The sequence below is a fragment of the Balaenoptera ricei genome, chromosome 11, assembly GCF_028023285.1.
Source record: "Balaenoptera ricei isolate mBalRic1 chromosome 11, mBalRic1.hap2, whole genome shotgun sequence".
In the NCBI taxonomy this organism is placed as follows: domain Eukaryota; kingdom Metazoa; phylum Chordata; class Mammalia; order Artiodactyla; family Balaenopteridae; genus Balaenoptera; species Balaenoptera ricei.
In genome coordinates, this window is record NC_082649.1 from 24,106,927 (window position 1) to 24,118,070 (window position 11,144).

The 11,144-nt window shown below is 53.3% G+C and overlaps 1 protein-coding gene across 1 annotated transcript; it reads right to left on the bottom strand.

The window, feature by feature from the left end:
* Nucleotides 1-355: 355 nt before the first annotated feature.
* On the bottom strand, nt 356-7,171 carry LOC132374541 (MHC class I polypeptide-related sequence B-like). The gene is given in 6 exon segments (XM_059938323.1): nt 356-1,759; nt 1,885-2,016; nt 2,019-2,162; nt 2,758-3,045; nt 3,278-3,538; nt 6,973-7,171. Coding segments are annotated over 6 exon segments (1,083 nt in total). The 5' UTR covers nt 7,043-7,171; the 3' UTR covers nt 356-1,571.
* Between the last annotated feature and the right edge of the window lie 3,973 nt (nt 7,172-11,144).

An 11,144-nucleotide genomic window follows, 5' to 3' on the forward strand; every position in this document is an offset into this window, starting at 1 on the left:
CCTGTGATAGGACTTCCGTGGTGGCGCAGTGGTTAAGAGTTCGCCTGCCAATGCAGGAGACACGGTTTCGAGCCCTGGTCCGGGAAGATCCCACATGCCACGGAGCAGCTAAGCCTGTGCACCACAACTACTGAGCCTGTGCTCTAGAGCCCGTGCTCCGCAGCAAGAGAAGCCACTGCAATGAGAAGCCCGTGCAACACATCGAAGAGTGGCCCTTGCTCGCCGCAACTAGAGAAAGCCCGCACACAGCAATGAAGACCCAATGCAGCCAAAATTAAATAAATAAATTTATTTTTTAAAAAATATCCTGTGATTAACCATAATGGAAAAGGATATTTAAAAAAAGAATGTCTAAATGGTACAGATGAAACAGTTTTCAGGGCAGAAATAGAAACAGAGATGTAGAGAACAAAAGGTATGGACACCAAGGGGGGAAAGTGGTGGGGGGCGGAGGGATGGTGGTGGGATGAACTGGGAGATTGGGATTGACATGTATACACTAATATGCATAAAATAGATAACTAATAAGAACCTGCTGTATAAAATATAAAATTCAAAAAAATAAAAATAAGGGGCTTCCCTGGTGTCACAGTGGTTGAGAATCCACCTGCCAATGCAGGGGACACGGGTTCAATCCCTGGTCTAGGAAGATCCCACAGGCCGCGGGGCAACTAATCCCGTGCACCACAACTACTGAGCCTGCGCTCTAGACCCTGCGGGCCACAACTACTGAAGTCCGTGGGCTTAGAGCCCGGGCCCTGCAACAAGAGAAGTCACCGCAGTGAGAAGACTGCGCACCGCAACGAAAACCCAATGCAGCCAAAAATAAATAAATTAAATTAAACAAAAAAAAAGATGAGTTAATTGGGTAGGAAACACTTGTATTCTCTCAAGGATACCCCCTCCTCAGGCTCTCCAGATTTCAGGACTTTCATCTGAATTCCTCTCCAGTTTTTAACGCCTCCCCACCAGGTCATAGACACTTAATTGTGTGTTCCCAGAGATGCAAAACATCTCTTTCTAAGTGGGACCTCCCAAGGGGACATCATGGCCAGGGCTCCAGCACCATCCACTGACCCCTAGTTTGAGCCTTGTGGTTCTTTTACTTGGATTTTTAACAAGGGCTAAAAAATTGGGGAAGAGAAATTCAGGAAGAGATAAGAGCCATTGCCTTCCATCTAAATTCCTCCTCAGTTTTTAACTCCACGCCACGAGGTCACAGACACTTTATTTCAGGTTCCCTCTGAATCAATTCATGATGACCTAGACCCTCCCAACCAGTATATGATCCCACACATCCCCCCTAGATGAGGCCTGACAAGCCGAGAGTGGACAAAAAGAGATGAGAACAGAGCAGAGAGCCGCAACCCTGACTGCCACCCAGTCTCACCCAGAGCAAAGAGAGGCCCCGCTGGATACTAAAGGGCCCCAGTCCAGCCCTGGCTTTGGGCAGGACCAAGGGTTTACAGCAGACGTGGCTCCCATTCCCCTCACAAATAACCCAAAATCCAGCTCCTGAAACAGAGGTTTCTCATCCTTTTACATCTGTGCAGAGGGACACGAGGGGGACCCTACATCCCAGGCAGAGCCCCTCCCATCCCCACCCCCTGCCCAGATTTCTCACTTGGGCTCCCCACAGCTGATGCTGTCTTCTTCTTCTTCGAGTAGCAAAGGACACAAAGCCTGATGATAAAAACAACAGCAAAGGCAGCAACACCCAGGATGGTCTGCCACTGACTCTGATGCACCAGGGTCTCTCCTGAGAAAGGGCCTTATTCTATATAACCCAGGCACCCCAGAGCCACAGGTCTGCTCTCCTCTCCCTGATCCTGGCCTCTGACCCTCCCAGGGTCACAACCCCCTCCAGGATCACCCCAGGCTCACCAGAGGGCGCAGGGTGTGCACTGTGATTCCCGCTGTGTTCCACATGGCGCTGGACCCGCTGCTCCTCTCCTTGGGGAACACTTTTGGTCACCCAGGAGCGGTAGGTGCCGTTCCCATCAGGCAGGACACCCTTGACTGCTAGGCGTCCCGCCTCATGGGTTCCTCATCCCAAAACCAGGCCGCTGAGATATTCCGGGGAAAGAAGCCGAAAGCCCAGCATGTGAGGTTGACTGTGCCCTCCGAGTCCTGGCTGCGGGTCATGTTCACGGCTGGGGGCCCTGGGGGAGAAAGCACAGAGCCAGTGAGGCCCGGGGCCAAGCCCTGCTCCCTCTAAGGAAGACGGAGAGAACAGGGCTGCTGCTGCCCACTCTCCACCTCTGGCTGAGCCCTCACCCACCCCAGACCTGCTCCAAGTCTGTTCTGCACCCTGGGGCCCAGTTCCTTTAGCCGGACAGGAGGAGGGGCTGTGACGGGGCCTCACTCTCTTGGATCCACGTGTTGATGCTGAGGAGCGGGCCGTGCGGGGTGGGCTCCTGGGGACCAGGAGGGAACTTTCTGGAACAGGCAGGCTGGGAGCCAGGGGGCCCACTCCAGTCTAGGGCCTTCCTCTCCTGACTGACACTCACCTTCATTGGTACAGTTTCTGTCAGAGGGCCCACTGCTCCCCTGGATGATTGTCACCGGGGCGGTTCATTCCCCTCCCCACCTGCCCATCTTTCTACAGTGGATTTAACAGAACAGCAAATTGCAGGACACCACGCCAACAGAGCATATATGCACCCAGAGGACAGGGAGGGTCTCTGTGGGCAGAGTCAGGGCGGGGAGGCTCTAGGAGTCTGGGGGAGAGGAAGGGCCCTGGTCCAGGAGCAGTACCTGTTCTCTCCCTGAAGCCTGTCCAGGATTCCAGATAGCCCCGCAGTCTTCCACAAAGCTCTCCCTGCACGTGGGCCCAGTAATACTTGCTTTGAAAGCTATCTGTGTCCCCGGACTTCTCCATTTCCATGGCCCAGTTCCGAGCCAAGGACTAGGGCACTGTACAACCCTGGGTCTCTGGGTGACAGGAGAGGAGGAGCTCCCCATCATAGCAGAGAAACCTGAAGCCCCAGGCGTGGTTGTCTTCTTGGATTTCACAGCCCACCATCTCCTGGAGGGAATTCACACCTGCACCCCACCCCACCCCAGCAGTGACTCCTCCAGTCCCCATGTCCTTCTGTCCTCCCACCCAAGTGAGAAACTCCAGCCAGAGGGCTCCCTCCCTGCTCCCCTCCATGTCTTCCCAGTGCTGCTGAGTCATGGCCACCCCCCTGCTGAACTCACAGACCTCTGTCCTCTGGACCTGCCCCCTAATCCAGTGAAAGGCCTCACAGCAGTCTCGGACCCTCCCCACTCTCACCTCCTTTCTCCTCCTGCAGGGACAGGATTTCTGCTAGAAGCTTTCTGAGGTCCTTCCAGGTCTCTGTCAAGTCCTTGGACTCTGTGTCCCACGTCTCAGCTCCCAGCTCTTCTGCCCACAGTCCCCGGGGCTCTACCCTGCCTGTCTCACGGTCACAGTGCAGGAAGGCCTGGCCATCCAAGTGTCCCCCAGCGAAAAAGCTGGACTGCACAGATCCATCCCGGGACAGCACTGTGAGGTTGTAATGAAGACTGTGTGATCCTGGGGAAGGGGGAACCGCAGATGAAACAGCTTTCCAGAAACAAGTGCACATCAAATGTTTACCAGACAAGTTCTGCTGTCCTGACCTGCTCCAGGACTGAGGATGCAGAACATGCACGTGTACAAGGGACCACAATGAGAATTTTTCCAACACAGGGGAAAAAAGAAAAAGAGGAGTGAAGGAGAGGGGAATTGAGGAGTGGAGGGAGGGGTGGAGATGGGCAAACATTCAGGACAAGTGCCAGGACAGGGAGGCACCAGCTCCCTAAGGGTCCAGGCAGGAGGCCAAGGGGAGAGGCTGGCCTGCAGGGGGCAAGGGAGAGGCAGGAAGACCAGGTGAGGGGAGGTGGAGTCAGAGGGGAGGGAGGGGCAGTGTCAGCCCAGGATCAGGGGCATCCCTGCTCAGAGGCCGGTCAGGTGAGATGGAGAGCAAGGGCTGCTGCCCGTGGGGCAGGTTCATCATGGACGAGGTGGGCTCAAGGGAGGGTGAGGCACGAGGCAGAGGGGCCTGAGGGGCTGGGCTGTGGCCCTAAGAGAGTGGAAGGTGGGCCAGTACCCCTGGTGGAGGTGAAGCAGTGGGTCTGGGCCCAGAGTGCAAGAGGCATGGTGAGGCCCCAGGTGGGGAGGTGGCTGGACCTGCCAGTGTCCCCTGGGAGTGGTGGGTGTTGGGGGCCTGAGTCAGTGCCATGTGCCCAAGGGCCATGGAGAATTAGAAGGAGCGGTGGCAAGAGAAAATAGAACTGGAAAGCCAAGGTGCACATTGGGAGGGACCTGCACAGTGGGAGTGGTTGGGGGCAGGTCACACCTCCACAGAGGGTGTGGGTCAGGCAGCCAGCACAGGAGGGCGGGGCTGGGGGAAGACCCCCTGTAGGGAAAGGCCAACTCACCAAGTGGCATCAACAAGGATTTTGGATACATGGTTGAGGTAGTGAGAGCCCACTGGGGTCAGTGAACCTAAGAGAGGGTGGTGAAGGCCAAGGAGGTGGGCAATTGGACCAAGGGTAGTATTCCTATTGGGGAGGGAGGAAGGGCAAGGGGCTGCAGAGGAGACAGTGGTGAGGGCCTGGATTGGGGGGCAGGGGATGAGCATGCCTCAGGGGTGACTCTGGGGGACCTTGGATTAGGGTGAAGACAGGAGAGGAGGAGGGCTCTGGTTGAGGGAGGGTGAGGATGGCGTGGTGATTCCTGGGAGGAAGCTTGTGATTGATGAGAACGTGGTGAGGGCCCAAGGCACTCGGGCAAGGAGTGGGAGCTGGGCAAGGTGCCATGATGGTAGGTGCAGAGGGACAAGGGCAAGTGGAGTCCAGCAGCTGAGGCCTGGAGAGTGGAGGTCACAAGAGGGTGAGGTTTAGGATGCAGGAGTGGGGAAGGGGCAGTGCTGGGTGAAACGCCCACACTGAACGAGGGCCAAGAGCAGGTGCCTGCACTGGGGCGGAGCTAGGAGGATGGGTGCCAAGACCAGGGGAGAGGTCCTCCCACAGGGGCTGTGCACTGTGCTCAAGGCCCAGTTATCATTAGCAGCACAGCTCCCCCTGGTGATAAAATAGGGTAGTGATGAGGGAGGGAAGTCCCCCTGGGCAAAAGTCATCCACAGAAATGTAAGGTTAGTGAAAGCTGGGGGGAGGTAGGAGCCATGCAGGTGTCTGATCCTTGCAGGTAAAGACCCATGAGGGGGGGAGTCTGCTGGTGGTCCAGTGGTTAGGATTCGGCGCTTTCACTGTGAAGGCTCAGGTTCAATCCATGGTCGGGGAACTAAGATCCTGCAAGCCACGGGGGGGAGGGGAGGGCGTGGCCAAAATAAAAAATAAAATAAAATAAATGTTTTTAAAAAGCCATGAGAGGAGGAGAGGGCCCGGTGGTGGGAAAGGCGATGAGGGTGAGGATGCCGTAGGAAGGGATCAGAGAACCACAGAGGGGAGGGGACAGCAGGGAGGGGGAGGACAAATCCTGAGGGGGCACAAGTGACGGCAGGGGAGGAGGCAAGGAGAGAATCAGGGGTGGGAACATGGGCATAGCAGAAAATTAGAGTAAACATTGGCAGGGGAGGGGGGAGGTGCGGAGTGGAGACCACAGAAATCACAGGAAGAATCCCTTGGCTCCAAAGCTGTCACACTCTAACTTCTGTCAGTGAAAATAATCAATAAACAATCTATAATAAGAATAGAGAGTTTTATTTGAGCCAAATTAAGGACTAGTCCAGAAGCCAGCTTCCCAGATAACTCTGAGAAACTGCTCTGGAGAAGCAGGGTTTTCAGCACACTTGTGGGGTTTTTTTGTTGTCGCCGTGCCAAAATCTTAGTTCCAAAATCTTAGTTCCGGGACCAGAGATGGAATCTGGGCCCAAGGCCGCGAAAGTGCCGAGTCCTAACCACTGGACCGCCAGGGAATTCCCCTTTAGCGCAGTTGTGTATCTTGTCAGAACAAAGAACATTAAGCAAGTCAGGGCTACATTTCTCCAAGGTTTAAAAACAAACAACCAAAAACAGACCAGCACGTACACATGCAGAACATACAGTATAGCCTTGGCACCTGGGAAGGGAGTCTTATCATCAAAGGTGAACCAGCGGTGGAGTCCCAGGAAGAGGGGCATGTAGTCTTTTTTTTTTTTTTGGGCATTTAGTCTTTATTTTTAACATGGACATTCTTTACTTCTGGTCAATGTGCCCTTTCCTTTAATAATTAAAGCAGATGTACAATGTATGTCTGACAGGCCACAAAGAGGCAATTTACTTAGCGCAAAATTCAACTCAGTTCATGTATAAGCCAGAATGACTTCCCTGTATCTGAACATGTGAAAACATATTTTGTCGCTTCTCTCAGTGAAAGTCAGGATCGGCCACGGTGCCCACAGCAGTAGGAAGTGTGGTTCAGGGCCCTTGGGCCCTTCCTAGAGCTCCTGGTCACTAGAAAGAGACCCCCAACTCCAAGGACTGAGGCCCTTGAGCGCTGCCTGCCTGGAAGCTCCCCGATTCCCGAGGCCAGAAACGGGAAGAGGGCAGAGCTGAGAACAGGAGGAGAGGACAGCGCTCAGGGGCCTAAGAGGGAGCCCAACACACCGGTGGGAAGTGGCCGCCTGAGCGTCGGACCTCCAAGAGCCCTTGATCGCCTCTGACGGGAGCAACCCGGGCTTGGGGGCAGCCTTCCCACCCACGGGAGTCAGAGGACGGGGATGTGTGAGGAAGAGGAAAGCAGGGAGGGCGGGTGCAGCAGGGGGAGCAGAGGGTGGGAGTTGGAAAGAGACTGAAAAGCGGGAACGTGCTGTGGTGGCCACAGGCCCCGAGCAGCTCCCGGCCCCTCCCCGACCTCACCCCGCCCCCCACTCCCCACCCCGCTGCACCGCCAGTGAGACGGTCCCCGTGACGCTCACTGAATCCCACCCGGACCCTGAAACCGCCCCAGGCTCCCGGCTGAGGACCTCAATGAACGCCACTCACCAGCGGCGGTAGCCGGGAGCACAGAAAGGGCAGCGCCGGCTAGAAACGGCAGGACAAGGAGCAGCGCCATGGTCCGGACCTTGTCAACCTCCCAGAGGCTCCGGGACAGCAGCCGAGCGGGCGGCGCTGAGCCGGGCGGCGGCGGCGCACTGGCAGCGGAGACGGCCCGCACGGAGGTTTAAAAACTGGGCCCCGCCCCCGCCCCGTCCCGGTCCCTGTCCTCCCTCCCCCGAGCGGGGACCGCCATCCGGCCACCTCCGCTGCCTAGAAAAGCCTGGAGGCTAGAAAAGCCTTAGGATCCCCAGGAAGGTGAGACGGAGGGTGAGTGCAGACAAATGCTGAAGGGACAGGCTCTGAGCAGCAGAGAGTTAGGGCGCCCCCCCCCCCCCCGCCGCCGTCAGAAGCGCCCAGATCACCGCCTCCCTCCCCTGCAAAGAAGACTCCCCGCCCACGGCAGGGAAGGTCTCACAAGGCTGCTTCAGAGACACCCCACGTTTCCGGCCTTTCGGGGCTTCTTCCTTCAGGCACAACTTCTCTCCCATAACCCCTCCCTCCACCTTGCACAGCAGAGGTACTGGCAACAGTCCGCTGAGACCAGATTTGCAGATTTCAGCAGCTCTGCCTCTCAGAAGCCACTTCCCCAGATGAAGGACTCAAGAGTTCAAACTCTTGAAGATGTTTCCACCATTATAATCTCCTTCTCCTCCCACTGACTCCAAGACCGAGCCACGTCTCTTTTCCTGTGGCCTCAGCCTATAGGTATCCACACTCTCCCAAGGCAGCCTCTTGATTCAGGCCCAATGAGGTGGTTCCCCGTGATCTACCCCAACACCAACCTCTCCAGACTCCCTTTCCAACCTGCCTCAGGACATCTGCGCCTCTGGGCCCATCTGCCCCTCAAACCCAACAGATGTACAGGCAAACTCTACCCCTTTCCCCGCACACCAGCCTCTCTCCCTCCCCAAGTTCTCTTTAAGCATCACCAGCTTGGTCCCTTCTGATCCCCTTTCCCCTGCCTCTCATGGGCTCACAGTCAGCTCCTCCAACCCCTTTTCAGTCCCACTGCAGCTACCTTAGTCCAGGCTTTCATCTACCTCAGCCTAGAGAACTGGAAAGGCTTCCTAAACACCTGCCTGTCGCCAGGTATAACCATAAGGCCCCAGCCATCCACAGCTGCCCCATCTGCAGAATTAACACATAAGGTCTCTACTCCACCATCAAAGCCTGCAGCTGCCACAACCAGCTGTCTGGCATCATCTTCCACTTCTCTGGTGACATCTCCCCTGGGTTGCAGTAAAAGTGGGCTCCCCCCATTTCCTTGCCCTGTCCCATCAGGATGCCACTGCTTACATATTGCCCTCCTGTGGATTACTCTCCTCTGCCTTCCAGCCCATCAGAACTGCACATCCTAAAATATCATCCCAATTAGCTGGTGGTAAGGGTGGTACAACCTTGGGATTATACTAAAAACTATCTAACTGTATGCTTTAAAAGGGTGAATTATGTCATGCATGAACTATATTTCAATAATACTATAATAACAATAATGCCATCCTGAAAGCCTCCTTCTACTGAAAGCTGTGCCTTATCCCCAACACACATCTCTTGGTCTTTGGCATTCCTACGCCATGGTCCTCAAACCTGATTGCTTATATAACCACCTGGGGAGTTTTTACTATCCATATGTCTAGGCCATGGCCAAAACCAACAGAATCAGTATCCCTTGGGTTGAACCTAGGCCTTCGTATCTTTTAAAGCCCCCTCAGCGATTCCAAATGTGTAGGCAAGTTTTAGAATCACTGGTCTAGCCCTGGTTGAAACTTCCCTGATGGAACCAAGTGTGCCCTGCCTTGAACCCCATCTGACCATTTTATATTCCCCACGTTAGACAATGGGCCACTTTAGGATCAGGAACTGTGTTCATTTCATCTTTGTCTCCCTGCAAATGCTTTTTTTAAAGTTGTACTCTGCCTCTCATTAGTAACCATTCCACTAAGATCCTTATCCAATACTTTTCCTGTGGATGGAAATGTCGTGCCTCAGAAAGTTTTAACAATTTCTTAGATTTCACATCATTTTTATTAATTAATTACTTTGACCATCATAATTTATTTAGCAGGTCAGGGATTGGGTCCTGTCCCATCTCGGAGAGTTTCTTTTCATTGCGAAAGGTCACAAGGGTAGTGAAAGTATAGAGAGGCAGATGGAACCCAGCTCTCCTGACAAGCCCTTTCCTCCATGACCATCCTCCTTCAAAGACTTGCTAGGTGTGGCAGTTCCAGCAAACTGTCTCATTCGAGTCACACCCCCTCTCCCCCAAAAAAGACTTTTAATACTAATACTAATATGCTAGGTTTGTCTCACAGCATTTAGAGATGACTGCAATGAGAGATAAAGCCATCTACTCTTCGTGGGAGGTACGACTCCAGTAAAAGTGGGCTCCCCCCATTTCCTTACCCTGTCCCATCAGGATGCCACTGCTTACACATTGCCCTCTTATGGATTACTCTCCTCTGCCTTCCAGCCCATCAGAACTGCACATCCTAAAAGATCTCTTTTACATAGTGGGATTGGTGGCACAACCTCTGGATTATACTAAACACCACTTAACTGTAACTTTAAAAGGGTGAATTATGTGATATATGAACTATACTTCAATAATACTGTAATAATAATGCCATCCTGAAGGCCTCCTTCTACTGAAAGCTGTGACTTATCCCCAGCACTCATCTCTTAGTCTCTGGAATACCTACACCATGGTTCTCAAACTTGGCTGCTTATTAAAACCAGCTGGAGAGTTTTCACTGTCTGTATGTTCAGGCAGTGGCCAAAACCAATTGAATCAGTATCCCTTGGGTTAGACTTAGACCTTCATATCTTTTAAAGTTCCCTTGGTGATTCCAATGTATTAGCAAGTTTTAGAACCACTGGTCTAGGCCATGGTTTGAACCTCCCTGATGGTACCAGGTGTGCCCTCCCTTGAACCCTATCTTACCATCTTATACTCCTCCCATTAGACAATGAGCCACTCCAGGAGCAGGAACTGTGTTCATTTCATCTTTGTCTCCCCTGCAAATGCTTTTTCACATTGAACTCTGCCTGTCACTACCAACCATTCCACTAAGACCCCTACCCTACACTTTTTCTGTGGATGGAAATGTCATGCATCACAAAGTTTTAACTATTTCTTAGATTTCACATCCATTTTTATTAATTAATTACTTTGAGCATCATAACTTATTTAGCCATTCAGGGATTGGGTCCTGCCCATTCTCAGAGAGAATCTTTTCACTTCTAAAGATAGCAAGAATAGTGAGATGTAGAGAGGCAGATGGAACCCAGCTCTCCTGACAGCTGGGCCCAAGCCCTTTCCTCCATGATGTCAACACTCCTTAGAGGACTTCTTAGGTGTGCAAATCCAGCAAACCGTCTCATTCAGCTCACCCCCACCCTCCCAGAAAAGACTTTTAATACTTTAACGCTAATATTCTAGGTTTGTTGCACAGCATTTAGAGACGATTGTAACTAGAGATAAAGCCAATCCTACTCATTCTGGGGGTGGAAGAGGCCCTGATGGTATAGGGCTCAGGGTCAGGGTTGCTCCCTGGATCTAGATTTGGCTGCCTCACCCCCCAACACACACCAGCCCCCCGCCCAAGCTTCCCAGGTTGTCTTTTGTACAAAGTGTGTTCCCTCCACCCCACCCTGCTTCCAGCCCCCTCTGCTCTGCCCCATGAAAGACGTTTTCTCCCTCCACTCTCACCTTTGTACCCCTGGAGTCACCCGCACAGCGGCATCTTTCTCGCTGCAGACCTCTTGCGCCACTGCTGGGTCCGGAAAAGGAACCTAAACCACCCAGCGCAGATGCTCACAGAACCCAAAGCGGGGCTCGCAGGAAGGCCCTGAAGTTTTCTCTGCTGGGCCAGAGTTTACAGTGAGGACTGGAAATCACCTGTCTGCCAAACCCTGGGTTGAAGGAAATAAAAGTCGTCCACGGATTTAAAAGCAGAATAAGGGAACTTATGTGCAGGCTGGGAGGGGAGAGAGCTGCATTTAGGTTTCTGGGTCTCAAACTGCCGCTTGAGAAAATGAAGACCTATGTGGTCCTCGGAAATTCCGAGTTGGTAGATCCGGAGGGGATCTGGAATCCGACTTATTTTAAACAAGGTCTT